We start from the raw sequence: 17,381 nt of genomic DNA, 5'->3' as shown, positions 1-17,381 counted from the left end.
TTACCCTCTACTGGTTTTTGATTAAAGGCAAAGCAGTGCATCAGTTATCATACCTTTCTGGTGTCTTACTGATCGTCTAGTTTCTGTGCGCTTTTTACGTTCGAGTATTTTGTAAGGCAGAAGTGTTCTGAGATGCTGTGTTTGTTGCCTCTTACTCTGGGAGCTTGGCCAGCGAATGACTAAGAGTAGAATTCTTAAAATAGCAAAACAAAAGGGTTGGGTTTTTTATCATTTTATTAGATGAAGTCTTCTGTGGAAATCGTAAAATCTGTTGTAAATCAGGTGCAGAAATACCCACTGAATTTAGTAGTCAGTGATATTATATTCCAGGTAACTCAGCTTGCTATCTATAGAAAGGAAAGCAAACCACACTACTACTTTTGATTTATTGGCTGCTTCTGTAATAGGCTTTTGTCACTGACACGATTTGCATTTCATAAGCACACTTGAGTTTGTTTTGGAACCAATGAGCAAGAAGAGAACAGAACATACCGGGTTTTCTCTTGTGCTTGGCCCTTGTACCAAACAACGAAAAACTCGAAGATCTTACATTAGATAAGTTTAAACTTCTTCACTGACGTTCAAGGGAAGAGAAGAGGCAAAGCTGTCACCCGAGATAGGACACCCACAGACTCTCTTAAACCTGCAGTTACTCCCGGTATGCAGTGCCTAACGCAGTTTAATGATCCAGTATTTTTTGGCATTGTTTCAATGGATTTAACTTTTTGTGTCAGGCAAGAAGGAAGGACGTGTACGTACTGTGTCCCTCCCAAACGTCACCAGGCTTTTTCATAAAGTTGCCAGATACGCTCCACCCGCCTCTGGGGCGGTAAGTACAACTGTGCGTACACGCGCTCCGGTGTTACCCCCCCTCCCCCCCTTTCTATGCAGAACTAGTACATTTCAGTTCTTCTGGACTTGCTTCCTGTATTTAGGTTTGAAAAGCGATGTCTGCATTGACCTTGCCACAAACTAGAACTGAGCGCTGAAAGGACTTAATTGAGACCCTATTGCTTCTCTTCAGATCACTCGAGCGTATTTTTTAGACTTCAGAAACCTTGCTCTTCCCGTGCTGCTCCTGAGCACACAATGTTACTCACTAAGTAAGTAAGTAAGTAACCCCTTGCAGTAAATGGCTTTCGGTAACAGCCCCCTCGGGGAGGCTCTCTTGCTCGCAGTGCGTGTTCCCTGGATGCAGCTCACGGGGCTGCACAGCATTCCCTGCTGCACAGCATTCCCTGTTTGCATTCCCCTGGGTGCGTCCTCTTTAAGGATGTTGTCAGCTGCTGGCATTTCTATACGTTACGCTGAGTAAGCTACGGAATACTTTCTCAATGGCTTCAGCTTTCTCATGCTTGAACCTACCAGGAAATTAGTATTTCTTTTAAGATTCTTTGCTGACGATAGCAAAAAGCAGCAAATGCTGGTAAAACGTGGTTTGGGGTTGTTAACTGCTGAAGTAGTAGTTTTATTTTGATTGCATTTACACCCGCATTTTAAACAATCAAGTTTAGCTCATACTTCTGCTTCGTACATATGTAGCTGATTGTTACTGATCTCTTACATTTGATACAGAAGAAATCTCAGGCTGTCTGCTTAAAGTTTACTATTCAAACGCTCAGCTCTGGGCTTAACTGCAAATCCTCCATCAAAAGCTGCATTAAGGACTTCATCTAGACAGCTTGCCGTAACAAAAGTCAGATCTTGCCGTACGTTCGCTGCAATTTCTTCAAGATCCTTTTCATTTCTTCGAGGAATGATAACTCTCTTCAGGCCAGCTCGGTGTGCTGCCAGGACTTTGTCTTTAATTCCCCCAACCTAATAAGGAGAAGAAATATACATCAAAAAAATGCAAGACACTAATCCAATACAGTAATTAGTGTAACAAATCACATCAGGAGTTAAATTTAATGAAAGGTTCTCCCTCCCCCAGTCACTTAGGAAAGCAATTAAAAATGCAGCCATAGTTTTAGCTCATTATATGCTTAATGAGGAAAATATGTTAATAAGTTACAGTACTCTTTCTGTAACACTTCATTGTAATTTTTTTTCCTCTTGTTATTAATCTAGCAATGCAGATACAAGAGTATCAATAATGGAAGAGTCATTATTTTTCAGGATTTTTTTTCCCCTTAAGGCCATTTTTCCTAGCGCAGTTGTTTCACATGGTTCACTGAAAGCCTGTACCTGCGTTAGAACAGAAAATTTTCAAGACAGAGGCAGTAATAGGTTCTGGGGGAAAATGGTCTTGCAGACCCGTGCTCCAACACCGCAGGGAGGGCTTTGCGCTAGAAAACCAGGCGTCACTGCAATAAGCCACCTGTGTGAGTTTGTAACGAGATGTAAAGAGGGGTTTTAAATTACTTTCCCTTTTAGTCATCAGCTGTAGCTTCTTCCCCCTTGAACTCTTTTCTAATCCTAGGTGAAGACCACCTTACAGAAGGAACCTGTAATTTTACAAGGCTTTAGCAGAAAGGGAAGCCGTGTGTTACAGCGCAAGGGGCAAGATTTAGGCTGCGGTAACACGAGGTAGTAGTGAACGGCAAGTCCTTGCGCTGGCCACTCCAGGCGGGGCGATGCTGCGCGCTTACCGCACGGCTGCCAGGCGGCAGGGGCGGCTAACGGCACGTTCGCGTGCATGAAGTGATGCTCTCTGCGAGATTCCAGGCGCCATTCCGAACGAAGGCAAACCTGGTTGAGCAGGTACCTCATTTCTGCACCCACCTTAACAGGCAGAATTTGGTCACTGGTGCAATACAGGTGGTTTACTGGGAAGGCAGACTTGCACCGATCGGTTAATGCTGCATTTATTTTGCACTGGACCCTTGAACAACAGGTGGTCTTGTCAGTCTTAACTGCTAGCAGAACGCTGGTTATTTCAGAGGTGCTTCTAGCCTGCTGCCGTGTCATGTTCTCGCTGGTTTACTCTACTGCATGAAACAAAGTATTTCCAAATTATCCTTCCTTTGTCCATCATTTGACATGAGATGGTAACTCCTGTATCTGCTTAATCACTTAGTTTTGAGGAGCAAATGGAGCCTGGGGTATTTCTTTGAAAATTGTCCTTTGCCCTCATGGCTTTGAAAAATCTTTATGGGAACGCAGTTCAGCTGAACTAGATACAAGGAAACAAAATCTAAAAATACATATATAGAGATGGTTTCAAGAATCACCTATACACGATTGTAAAAGCTTTAAGAAACAACTTTTCAACGAAACTGGAAAGACTGCCGTAGGAATAGTTTGAGAAAGCGTGTTTAGAAATTGCAATACCTATTTTGGAACCATCTTGAATTTTAAGATGTCCGCATTTCCTTTCTAACGAGCCCTTTTAACGTGCTTTCCCTGAAAACAGCATCAGGGCTATGGTTTTGCTGTGAAATGCAGAGCAGAGGGAGGAGCGGTACAGGAGGAGGAGCTGGCTGCCCTCAGCCTCTTACCACTGCACCAGAAGAGACTGGATTGCTGCTAAGGAACGATCCAGCAAGACTTTGCTTTTGTAGCTGGCTACGAACAGGTTTTATATCCAGAACAGGGAGAATTAATACAACTTAGGTCTTTACTCAGATGATACTTACTGGAAGAACAAGGCCTCTTAGTGTAATTTCTCCTGTCATGGCTACATCTGAGCACACCAGCCGCCCACTGAAGAGTGAAGCAAGACAGGTTACTATGGTAACACCAGCAGATGGTCCATCTTTTGTGACAGCTCCAGCTGGGAAGTGCAGATGGATGTCAGTGTTGTCAAGGAGATCAAAACTTCCAGAAGCTTAAGAAAAAAAAAAAAAAAGAAGGGTTTGAATGTGAAAAATCTAAACCCATTTTATTCCTGGTCTTTATTTCAAAAGCCCCCCCGAGAACTAAAAGTCTTAGCCCTATTTTTTAAACAGTAGGCTGAAAAAACACTCTATTGCAGAAGCCCTAGAAAAACAAACAAAAAGAAAACCCAAGCGGCTTTGCTCCATCCAGGTTCCTAGACAAAACCGTAACAAGTTAACCGATAAGCTTGGCATTTGCATGCACTGGGAAATTCAGAGTGGGGATTAATGTAGAAAACAAGGAATCTCTACCCATAATTGTAAGGCTTTTTTTAATGTCCCAAATCATAAATGTCAATTTTCAGAGAACATACTGCCAAATCAGCACTCCCCAGAAACGCAGCATTAACCAATATTATCACGTAAATCTCTCATTTAGATCTTTTCACCTTACCTGACCCTGCAGGACATAACAGCACAGACTGGAGGTACATGTGTACACAGCTTACGCCAGCAGCATTTCCTACAGCGGCTCAGCCTGGGCTCACCTGTCTGAACTGCCACAAGGAACAACAGATACTGGACGGTTCTCTGACTCCAGCTGACGGTGAAACCAGCAAGCAAGTTTCCAGAACTCTTGGGGGGGTTCACGCAAAAACCAAGAGTTAAAAGTTTCTTGCTAAAGTCTCTTGCACTGCCGTTAACGGCTACCGTACAGAGCCAGCGAGTGCTCAAAATACTAAAACTTATACCACGAAAACCTTCCTTTAACAGAAATGGCATCTTAATTTTAGAGGAAGACTACAGCTTTGTGTGTCTTGAGTGGGAACGAGTAAGAGGTGGCGTCTGCCACAGCTAAGGAGCAGCACCTGGGCACAGGCTGTCCCCAGCCCTCCGGGTTGTTGCAGGGAGGGAGAATCGGCAGAGAAGCTCATACCCCGCCGCGACTGACCCGTGTGCCGGGCCACTAACGCCTCAGCCTGCCAGCAGTCAGGGAAGGAGCTACAAACCAGGAGCTCCAGAGCTGCTTTCCTGCTCGGCGTAGCACTGATGGCTGGAAAACCCTTTCTCCGTTAAGGCAACACTTAATACATTTCCACAATGAGTACAAGTACCTTCCGCTGTTACTCAGCGATGTTACAACCTGCTGAATTATTGAACATACCAAGTTTTAGGACATTTAATTTCCATGCAATATTAATGCTTCCTTTACATGCATCCCTGCAGTCTCCATAATGCAATACAGCTCTACCCTGCCCTCTCCCCCATCCTACCGTTGGTCAGCTGGTATCTCTTTGCATTGCTGCGCAACCAGCTAATTGCAAGATGCGCCGACTCCTTCATCACATCTCCGAGTTGACCAGTCAAAGTCAGCTGCCCTTCTCCATCCATGCGACTTGCTTCCACAAACATGATCTCTCCCCCTAAGGGAGTCCAAGCCAAGCCTATGGCTACTCCTGGCTGACTTAGGCGTTCAGACACCTGAAGGAAAACAACACAGGAAACAGTTCAGAAAACAACTGTAACAAAACTATTGCAAAAACAGTTTCACAGTTGCCTTCAAAGCAACTGTATCCGCTCAAACACAAAAGTGAAGCCTAAGTGATCTCTCCTTTTTTTATATTTTTTTTTATTAATGCAGCAGTAATTCTGCATTATGTGTAAACATTAATTGCAGAATCAGAGCTGTATGTGGCTGCTTAGCTTAAGGCAACGGCAAACATCTGGGTATATCATTCCTGAAACCTTCCCCACCCCCACCAGTTCAATGAGACTCTCTTCAAAGGACTTCAGTCAATCCTGACCGAATGCTTACATGACTTAATCCATCTGCTAGAGGTATATTTGCCCCGACTCTGTTACTTATAGGAACCAGCCAGCTTTGCTCCCAAACGTTACCTAAAAGCCCTTTTAAAGGTGGTTGCACTGCCCAAGTTACTGTCGGACAATGCGCTGATTTTATTCATTGCAAACATTTATAAAGTTTTGAATCATGAAAACACGGGTCTGCGAGCAGGCTCGACATGAAAGAGGATGGGACATCCGGCTAACCCCCGTTAGTAATTACCAGTAGTTAAGCAAGCTCTACCCACACAAGACCATGATCTACTTATCTAAGAGTCTGCCTATGCCCAGCTACTGCTGAGAGTAAGAGGCCTCCAAACCCCACTCTGCCGTGTTAAGAGAAGGAAAGAGGCAGGATGTTTTCCACGGAAGTTCCAGGTTTTGATTTTTTCTTTTCCCTTTGTCTGAGAGATTCTTTTAGAATATACAGAAAGTCCTTTTGTTTTCCTGAGCTTCAAGGAGTTGAAGAAACCCCGATGAAAGATGACACAGCTATTCAGCATGTTCTGAAGTACTAAGTTATGTATTTATTACAAGGCAGAGAAGAAATTGGATCAATTTTTACTGTGCCAGCCGGTGACTAGAGCAAAAGACAAACACTCCTTTGTAAAATAAAGCGATAGACCCGTTTCAAAATAATTTTGTCTCTTACTGAAATGCAGAATTGAAAGTCCATTTGATTAATTCCTGAAAGGGATTAATCCTTCATTAAACTGTTTAAAGAATTTAAAGAAATATTTCTTGGATAGAAAACCAGTCAAAAGGAGCCTCACAATAGAACCATACTAAAAGAATTCCAATTCTGAAATCTGCATTTCAGTTGCATAAAAATTTGCCAAACTACTTTTGTCCCTTCTAAGCGTAATTAACATTCCATTGTAACTACCTGCAAATTCGGAGCAACAGACGGGTTTTTTTCCTCTAGCATCAACTCGTTCTGCCCTGCACAACTTACCAGAATCTTACGCTTTCATTTTGCTTCCTTCCAAGAGTTAGCAGAGAAGTAAACTAACCAGGCTTGGTACCGACGCTGAAAAGGCAAAGCTCTGTGCGTGCGAAGCTGACTTGCTTTTAACCATCAGCCCAGCTGCAAAATCAGCAAAACCTGTACAGAAGGCGGTACAACCGCGTGCCTTTGGTCCAGAGGCAGAAATACCTGTACAGCCCTGCCGTGGGCTGGCCGTATTAGAAATACTTTGATTTCTAAGCTCCAAAGACAGTAAGTTGCCAAGTATTCTCAGCCCCTTACTGAAACTCTGTAAGCCCACTGGGAATGCTGCTGCAAGAAGTCCCCGAGCAGTACACAGGCCTGAAGTTTTCCAAGTCAAACAGCAGCAGTGGATTACCTAAGCAGAACAATATCGTCTTCCGTGAGACTACCAGAACAAGAATTCCCTTTCTAAATGGGAGACAAACATTAACATTTCAGTATTAGGCTGAAATCCATCCACATCACAAGAAAAGAATCAAAATCAAGACCATAAAGTTGTTAATGCTCAGTTCCTCCTTCCTGTTTCACAAACAGAAAACTGCTTCCTTCGTGCCGTAAAAGTGAACAACTATTCACTCTACAGCTGCTGCCTCTAGTTACAGGCCAAAAAAAGAGTGCACATTTGAAAAAAAATAATGCTCATTTACAAACACACAAGTAGTACTACTTGTAGCTGTAGACAATGCAGATAAATGACAGAAACAAGTTTCTCACGCAAGAGAATTAGTTAATCATGGAAAAGCTTTTAAAGGCCTACAAAATGAAATTAAACATACATGCTTCTTGTTATAATTTCTGATTTTGTATTACATGCTTTGCTAAATGCTCTAATGGACCATCAAGCGCTATCATCCTGTAAGTTTGACAACTAAGATTTGAAATGTGCCCCCCGCTCAGGATCACCGTTTCTTGGTTTGAGGGAAATGGGCACACGGCAGAGGCACAGTGCCAGCAGCACCAGCGCTGACTATAGCAAAGCTGTGCTGGGCCAGGAGCCCCTGGCGGACACAGCACTCCAGCTGTCAGGAGGGACAAGCAGAGCGGCCGGCGGGACTGCTGCTGCGCTCCTGGATCTAGCTGACCAGGTAAGTTAGTCACCGTACTTACTGCACGCTAAAGCAAAGGAAGCCACACAGCCCCTCTCCTTGGGTCTCTTGTGGCTCTCAGTTACCTGCGTGTTTTGAACGACATCACGCCGCGTGCTGTTAATAGCATAATTTAGCTGGAATGGACGTTTCTTTTTCCAGCATTTACAAAAGTTGTACATAATAGAGTATTTCACTTTTACTGTATCAAAATGCCTCACCTTACCAAACGTCTTCATTTTTGTTAACATCAGTTTCTACATCCACTCCCTGTTTTATTAGTTACAGTGACTTACTCTGATTAGCTTAGCAATTGCCTAGTAACTCAGGTTAACAAAATCAATTCTTCCTGGTTACACTGAAATACCCCAACACGGAAGCCTTCTCCTTTACACTTGACACAGTCTTGTGTTTTGGCAGCCTGTCGTGGTTTCAAACGTTTCAGCTGTAACAAACAAAAGTAACCACCCATACCCTCTCCCATCCCAAAGCAGCCATCACCAGGTTTGTTGGTTCAGGGTTTTTTGTTTTCTTTTCCTTTTTTTTTGGACTGGATGTTAGCATTGGCTCTAACTGTATCAATTCAAAACAGTTTACAGACTAATTCCACTGTTCGAGAGCACAGGGGCAGAAAAAAGCAAACATGACTAAAGGTCAAAAAATAAATGGTTCTAAAGATTCGTCATTTATCTCAGTATAAACACATTCCTCTATCCTCGGACTAGGTAGGGACCTCCTCCTTTCGTAAGGAAGCTGAGATCTGGTAAGGGAAACCAGGCGTGTAGTAAGTGTTAATCACCTTTCAACCATCATTCTTCCCACTAACTGGCAGACTAAGAGGCAGCAACTTCTGCTGTACCGCTAGAGACTGTGCGACCTCTGCTGCAGCCTCCTCACCTGAATGCCAACTGGTCCGTGTTGACAGGCATACGTACACCAAATGCCTGGCAGCTTTGATAACTGTCTTCAGAAAAGACCTCTGAAAAAAAAATCCCTAAAAATACACACAACACCCCACACAAGCATACAATACTTAGAGGAAAGCACGTTATGTTACATTAAACGTACCTATGAAGTGTTACAGTGAGCCCCACAAGACTCAATCGCTCCTGGCACCTCTGAGTAATTTCTTCTCACAAAAAGTCAGAGGAATTGAAATGGGAAAAAATCCTTACTTATACTTTTTAAACAACTTCAAATAAAAATGACTATTATGATCAGCTGATGACTGGTCATGTCTGTCAGATGATGGCAAAATAGGTCACTGACCTACATGAACAGTCCTTTGACAATTTCTCTAGGTGAGACCAACTCAGCTACAATTCAGCTGTAATCAGAGTAGATGAAATATTGTCAGAAACATTTTAGCTGCCTGGGCACTGCAAACTAAAGTCTTAAAATTTACTTCAGTCATCTATTTTAAAATATTCAAGCTTATTAAGATAAATAAGAAGAGACATCATCCGCAAGTCTGCAGTTTTGGAGCTACTTTGGAAGTCAGCGTTAACTGACAAAAAGCTATTAAGTCACTGATTCATAATGGGAAATGAAAACCAGTCCTAAGTTACTTGCTGGCCTCTAGCAGCTTTGTTGTCCTTCCACAGGTTCTGCCCACCTGACTGTACAAACCTTTTTTCTCGTCTACCCACCCGATGCATTCCCTAGCAAACCACTGCAGGCAAACTATGTAACAGCAGCTTCCTTTAAGGGAAGAGGATTTCCCAGAAACATCACCACAAGACTGATACTTCTTAGATAAAAATGCCTATCTAAACCTGTGCTTTGTACAGGTTTTGCTTCTAGAAGATACCCTCATTTGTTCCTTAGAATTGTGTGTCCCGTGGAATAGAGCTATTCTTTTATGGCATCTGCATTTTCATTTCCTACAACAGGTAATTTCACTGACCTGCAGCTTCCGTCACTTCAACTCCACTTACATTATGAGGACACAGACTAATTCTGACGGGCCTTCCTGTGGTGCCAATAATGTTTTACACTTTAAACTAATGTCAAGATTATTCTTCCAAAGCATTGCTATGTGATTTATTCCCACATTTGTTCTGTAGGGTGATACATACGATTATTTTTCTTTGCAATAAATGAATTAATCCCGCAAGTATGGGCTGAATATTCTGCCATGCCTTTCTGCTGGGAGACCTCTGCAGAAAATATACAGGCAACACACTGAAAAGCTGAAAGCTGAATCACTTATTTTTAGGCATTCCCTGAAGGACAACAGATCAATTAAGTCACGTCATGTTTTCAGGTCTGTTTGCTCAGTCTCATCCAAGTACTGATCTGGTGGCTGCCTCCCCTGTATCTTTATTTCAGCTAATCATAAACAGCAAATGCAGGTCAGAGGTAAAGCTTTAAAGGCCAGATACAGAAAGGAAGAGACACACACTGAAGACTACAAAACACTAGAAAACCAGGAAAAAACACCAGCAGCCAATCTGAGATGACTGGCATTGAGGCAGGAGCCGCAATCTTCATTTGAAAGAATCTTGGGTGCACTTGAGAAAATTTAAAGGAATAATAGGTTACTTGGGAAAATTCATTAAAGCAGGAGTTACGCGACTATCTGAGCAACTGACATGGAAAAAATCATAAAGTGTGTACTGAAAAATATTGACTCGTTAATAAATACAGCAAATAGTACATGAAAATAAATCCTGAGCTGCTCCAGGAATTGATGCTGTGGGGATTCATCACTAGTTCTATTTATGCACTACTTAATTTGCCTGCTAAATATGGGAACATTTAAAAAACCTTTGAGACACAGGTCAAAAGCTTCAGTCAGTCTTATTTCAGCTTATACAGGCCAGCAGACCCAGGAAATACTTATATGCATATTCATGGCAACTGTTCATGCCAAACCACCCCCAACCCACCACTCATGTTATTCGTATATTTGGAACTGAGAACCACACTTTAAAAATTTTACTTGCGCTACTTACTCCTGTCAAAAAAGGACAAAATAGCAGAAATTATTTGCCAACACAGCCACGCTACCAAACCTGAACGAATAATCAACTCCAGAAAAAGTTCAAAACTAGGCAGAACATCTAAGGATAGTTACATATTAGCATATTTCTTGGCCTACAATCTAATTTCTAAGAAGTATGACCAAAATTCATATTTACTTGAATTAAATCTACTCGTGACTGGGAACTAGCAGTACATTGCAAGTGACCAGAACTTTTGTACAAATTAAAAAAAATTCAGTTTATTTTTTAGCACCTTTATGAAACTAATAAAGACTGTAGAAATCAGAGTACTGGCTTGATTATTAAGTTCAATTTACCACAATGGCTTTATGTGCATCTGCAGTTCAAGCACTAAAAAGCCAAAGGATCCTGCAGCAGTCTAGCTCCAAAGACCAGATGTCTGAAGTATATAACATACTTCGAAATGAAAATTCTGAAAAAAACCCACATGCTATTTTCCAGTAATTGTTTCTAAAAGTCACGTAGTGAGAAAAAGATAGGACAGACGGGGAAAAATTTCCATAGGAGTATTACAAATGATCTGATGGCTACAGTCATTCCAAATCACGCTGAAGTGCATCCACACTACCTTCTTACTTAAAATGGCCTTGAACTGTCTCGTGTGATTTTATTATTGGGTATAGTGGCTTCTGAGGGTTGAAAATAAAGAAGGCAAGTTGCTTACAATAAAGCAATTTGCCTAAAGAGCAATCTCTTCTAATTTCCAAAAGCAAAAAGAAATAAGTCAGAACACAAATGACCAACGTGAAAAAACTCAGCCAAGTGAGCCACCAGGTCTTCCTTGCTTCCCATTCCCCCCGGCTTCCACTGGACCACCATAATCCTCTAACACAGTCAACAGTGCTGTCACCTTTCAGTTTGTTTTCTCATTTCTGTCTCTTTATTAAGAATCTCTTCCATGATACAATCTTCATAAGCAAAAAACTCTGTTCAGGTCTAAAAACTGACTAATTTCTTAACAATCGCTCATTTTCTCCTGCTTCCCCTGCATATTTCATCCTCAAAATCCCACCGGAGTCTTGTTCTCTCATCTAGGAGAGAAGTATTGCCACAAGAAAGTTCTTAAAAGTTTGAATTCTGCCTCATCTGGTAGTTGTCCCTTGATTTCTATTTTCTCCATAACTTACTGGTTTACTGATCTCTTCTCCAGGATGGATAAAGACAGAAGAATTTAGCATTCCATCAACAACTGGCTTCCTGTCACAGTGCAATATATACTACTTATGCTCAATCGGTTCACCTGAAGTAAAGCAGAGAGTAACTGCAGTGTAAATGCTGAAAAGAGAATCCCAAACTAACAAACTACTTCAATTGATGGCATTTTCACAGGATGTAGCAAAATACAGATGGGGGCAAGACAGAATTCTGGAATATGCCTGCTGAGGAACAGAGCTGGTACCAGGAAGCTGGAGGTACCCGAGTGATCATAAAACATTTTTAATAGCTACGCGTCACATTAATCTAAAGAATGTCTGAGAACTTCTGGTGCAAACTGAAGTGGTTTTAATACCCCAAAAACGCTGACTGGCTTTAAGGAGGTATGCGGGACAGTCCTTAAAGAGCTCCTCAGAGACAGGATTCCTGGGTTCTACTTTTGGCTTCTTTCCCAAGACCACCAAACATCCCCCAAACAAAAGCAAAGTTGTTATAAACGGAAAAAACCACCACCACATTCTTAAGCACTGCTGCAGGCATCTCTGCTAAGAGAAAGTCATGCCATTATGTTATTTATGTACCCTGAATTAAAACAAAACAAAACCTTTTTTAGGTGAAAAAAACCCCACTTGGTGGAACACAAAGAAACAGTTCCATTACTAAAACATTTTTTAAAAAGCTAATATTGTATAAACTCAATCAATAGCAATAAAAGAGGCAGCTAGTCAAACCAGACAGAAACAGGAGTCAAGCAGAAACAAATGAGGATGTTACCTCCGTATCATACATGGGTGGCCCCAGGATATCTTTTAAAGCATGGAAATCAATTAAAATCGGCATTTCAGGTGGCAGAGCCAGGTCAGCTGTGTCACTGATGGATTCTGGTTTTGCGTCTTCCGTGACATGCTCTTTGCAATCTAAGAGAAGAAAAACTAATTTAGGATTTGTAGCAGTCTTTCTTCACACAGGAATTAAAAAAAACTTGTGACGAGAAAAATAAACAACTCAGAAATTCTGTTCATGAAAGTGGGCTTAAACCATCTTTCATAAAAATCTTGCCAAATTAAAGATGGCATCAAATTCAATTATTAAGCCTAAACACGTTCCAACTGTTCAGCAAAGATAACATTAAATCTAGAGCACTGACAGAGATGCAACTCTCTTGTTTAAATGCATTTGAAACTAGGTCAAATAGCAAAACACGTTAAGTGCATTTAGGCCTTTGCACTTTTCATCAGATTTGTGCATAAAAATAGTATTTGTAGGAGATGATCACATTTCATGTAGCATAATACAGACTCTGGAGCCGAATGTGGCAATCCTGCTGTTCTTTTTATGCACATTTACAACCGTGCTCTCTGTGGTCTCTGTCTGCAAGGATTTAAACGCGTAACTTCTGACACTAGTAAGTTCTGTCAAATGGCCAGATTTACACATCGCTTTGCCACATGCCTGTGTGACTTACCGCCAGCCTGCGTTACTTTCAGTAACATCTCACTCCACAGTATCCAACACTTACTGCCTGTAACTGCCTCTCTCCACACCCTGGTGCTCAGCGCCAGCTGACCAGGCACAGAAGCTGCTACACAGAGATCGCAGAGAAACCAGCTCCAGTGGGGGAGCCCTGGCGTGCTGCCTCCTTCCAGGCTGTCAGGTGGAACCACCACCCCAGCGCAGCACAGCCCACCCGGACGCAGCCTGCGCAGCACATACTCCGACCTTACCTGTCCTACTTGGAGTTTCGCTTCATGACTACTGTGGCTTTACTCCAGCACAGAACGGTTTGGGTTGGAAGGGACCTCTGAAGATTATCTAGTCCAAACCCCCCACGCAGGCAGGGACATCTTTCACTAGATAGGGTAGCTTAATTCACAGAACTGACGTCCCTTGCTTGTTCAACAGCCAGTTCAGAACACAGCGTCCACAGTCTTTGCGCGGGGGGAGAACCTCAGACAATTTTGGTGTAACATATTTATCTGCAATTTCAGCGTAACATCTTCATCTATGGTTTTTGTTTTGAAATACTGCACTCACACACAGGGCTCTGCTCTTTTCTTTGTTGGGTGAGGTATTTCTAAGGTGCCTTGATCAATAACAACTAAAAAAAAATAATCCTCAAAGATCAAATTATTAGGCATTTTCAGAAATACCTACAGGTGTAACATACCCTTCAGGAAGGGCCACAAAACCCAGTTAGCCTGACACATTTGAATGCAATATACTTAAGTATCATCAAGAAGGGATGACATAATTAAAGCAATAAGTTATGGATTCAAAAGTGTGCTCCTTCCTTCCTCCATTTGTAGTATGATTGTATTTCTTACTTATACAATTGTTTCCTTTGCAGAATTTCCTTAAAACTTCTGTTTCCTCTACAAATGTGTTTCCTATACAAAAGTGAACTGTAATAGGGATCATATAAATATCAAAGCCTCAAAATTGTTTTAAACCAGACTACACAGCCGGTTGTTTGCACGAATAAGCTCAAGAACTGAAACATCATTTGTATTAGGCCTACACTGCACATCTACTTAAGCAACTGTATGCAGAAGGAAAATGTAAGCAGGGAATCATTTCCCCACAGAATTTGATCCAGATGCATAAGGCTCATTACCATTTTGTCAAATGCCCTAAGCAACATTTTAGTGAAACATATATCAGAGAAATGAAAAATACTTGAACAATCCAGATGTTTCTAAGGTTCCATGGCAGTTTTATGGCAGTGCCTCCCTGCCCTGAGGCTGCCATTAAGAAAACCATTGCACACATACATGTAGTGAAGGTATTTCTTCTCACCCCAAAAACACAAGCCTAAGATACATTTAAAGCAATAGTCTACATTACCCAGGAATGTATCCTGAGCTTCAAGACTTATGCACCACTTTTTGGGAAATTACCTGCTGTTGCTTCCTTTCTTTGAATTCTTCTTTATTTTTGAGGAAAAAAAACCCTGTCTTCCTTTGCCTATTGATGCATACACAATAAATGAAGCTCCAGGAATTTAAACAGTTATAGAAAAAACACAAATCACTGATCTAATCTATTTAATATAACAGAGGTGTTCTGTGCTGCAGAATCCTCAGAATGGATGCAAAGAGAACGTCTCCTTTCACAACACACAAACTATCCTTTTGTTAATCCTGATATACAAAAGCCTTTTTACAGTTCATTTTGTTGCACTGCAATTCTCACTAATGCCTTCATACAGTATCAAGGAAAACATTCTACATCACGATTACCATAATAACATCAACTCAGCTTTCATTCAGGACTCAAATCTAATAGTTACTATCCAACAACCACTAATCTGTCCATTGTACAACTCATTGCTCCATGCATAAACCCCATTCCTTTACTGTAAACACTGCCTTAGTCGGATGGCCCTCCTGTTGTTCCAGCATGTCTCTATATTTTTGTTGAGCTACTATTTCTGTACATAATAAATTCAAATACTAGCAAGTCTAGAAAATGTCACCCTGCATGCTATTCTTGCAACTCAGACTGCAATTTCAATGCAATGGATCTTCAAAACTTGTGTAATTTGATATGACAATTCTTATTTTAAAACAAAACTGAGTTTAAAAATAACCGGGTTTGTTCTGTACCAAGATTGTACTACCTAACACACACAATTCTCCATTTCTGCTTGCTCTTATTTCATCTAGCTCTACATACACAGCTGAAGGAGACAGACTCTCGTAAACAAATCAGTAGGCAATTTTTGAGGCCACCTGCCCTATTAAAAGAACCAGAAACTCTTTCTTTGAGTTTATATAACCTAATGAGTCGCCCCCATTTTATAATCTGTAACAACAACAAACTCCAGGCTTTTTCTAAAAATATTAACCTAAATCCCGACATTATCTATTTTTCTATAAAAGCATACAGTGATGTTCCAAAATATAATTACAAACATGAACTTTTTCTTTGAAGGAAAAAGCCATCATCTTTCGTCACCTTTATAAGAAGTGCTGACCACGGAGAATCTATAAAGACGCAAGTAATTAAGATTTCCATTAATGATGACAAATACGTGTTTCCTACCTATTTCAGAACAGCCATAAACCACAGTACAAGTTAAATGACACATTCACGTTACCAGAAACAGAACTTTTTGTTAGAACAACAGCTGGATCATCTTACATTTTGAGTTCAGTTGCAGAAATAAGCTACGAAGTCAAAGTGCCCTTAACAGAGCTCCACACTGCACTGGAGGAACCACCTGCAATTTATTATTACACTACTGCTTACACAAAAGCAGCATGGTAATGAGTTGTTTTGACATTTAAAAATTGGAAAACAATAACAAAAAAAACCAAGCAACATCCCCCCCGCCCCAAACACCCCTCCATAAAAACAAAAACAAAATTCAAAAAAGGATGAACCAACAAAAAAAAGATTGTGTTTGCAAATTTTTCAGAGCAGAATCTGCAGCTACTCAGCAAAGATCACGACAATGTTCCTCAAGAATCTGCCTTAGCAAATGCCCAAAACAAAATCTTGCATGTAAATACTGGATTTGTAAGAAAATGGACTCCTAAGAAAACATACTGATAATGAAATGCTACATATAATTCCGGATTTAATCTAAAAAGGAATTCCATAGCAGAAAGACGAAGATTCAAGAATTTAAGACTGCTACTTTCTTCTAGAGGTATTATGGAAATGAGTGAATAAAAAAGCCTAAAACTTTCTCAACACGTAGCAATTTCTCAGCTCCTCACAAACCAAACTTAAACACTAGTAATACATAAGTCTTAGAGATTTCTAGCCATACTTACTGGCCAAGATAGAAGAATATAATAGAAACCTCAATTTTTTACACAGCTTTTAACATAACATATCCTCTTTTGCCAAATTGCTATGAAGAGGTATATGAAAGAGCATAAGCATGGAAGAAGAGGCTTCAAGTGTGCAGGCAATTAAAGGGAACATAACGTGTTCTCTTTTCTCACCTGATTTACTAGCAGATGCTTCAGCACACAACAGACCAACCTAGAATTCTTTTAACCCCTCCAAACTAGCAAACTCACTCTGCAAAACTACATTGAGGTAGGAAAGGATGGGATTGCCCTTGTGGACAAGAGTCCGCATTCAAAGCCAGGCATAACATGAAACTACCTCTTAAAAGCAACTTTCCATCGTTCAACTTAAATTTTATGCACTAGGTACTTGGGAAGTGTTACTTTCAGAAGAGTTCCTTTCCAAAAGAAAAAACTTCCTGGGACCTCAATTCTACTAAACACTTGTATACTTAAATTTAATGCTATGCCTATTTTCCCCCCCCAGGATCAGAAAATTTCTCTTCTCACAAAATAATTCCGTTCCAACACTTCTGATCTAGAATAACAATGTGTATTTGAAGAACTTCAATTTCAGGTTTTCATGCAAGAATATTTAGATAAATTAACATGATAAAAAATAAGTTTGCATATAAACCCAATTCTTCATAACATTTATGTCTCTTTGGCCTAAAAGAGCAAAGACATTCCAAACAATTTTTAGAAAGAACCGCATATTACTGTCTGCAGAGCTGATA

At 40.8% G+C, this 17,381-nt stretch overlaps 1 protein-coding gene across 1 annotated transcript in view; it reads right to left on the bottom strand.

Moving 5' to 3' along the window:
• Positions 1–1,437: 1,437 nt before the first annotated feature.
• The window catches only part of LONP2 (lon peptidase 2, peroxisomal), a 43,251-nt gene continuing 27,307 nt past the window's right edge, over positions 1,438–17,381 (bottom strand). The window contains exons 12-15 of the mRNA XM_056360874.1: positions 12,617–12,759; positions 5,033–5,240; positions 3,579–3,769; positions 1,438–1,818 (exon numbers count right to left, since the gene is read on the bottom strand). Of these exons, the coding sequence (XP_056216849.1) occupies positions 1,597–1,818; positions 3,579–3,769; positions 5,033–5,240; positions 12,617–12,759 (764 nt within the window). The 3' untranslated portion in view covers positions 1,438–1,596. The remainder of the gene's footprint in view (positions 1,819–3,578; positions 3,770–5,032; positions 5,241–12,616; positions 12,760–17,381) is intronic.

Source organism: Falco biarmicus, chromosome 15, assembly GCF_023638135.1.
Source record: "Falco biarmicus isolate bFalBia1 chromosome 15, bFalBia1.pri, whole genome shotgun sequence".
Classification (NCBI taxonomy): Eukaryota; Metazoa; Chordata; class Aves; order Falconiformes; family Falconidae; genus Falco; species Falco biarmicus.
The sequence above is the reverse complement of the archived record's forward strand: the minus strand, read 5'-3'. Positions and strand labels throughout refer to the sequence as shown.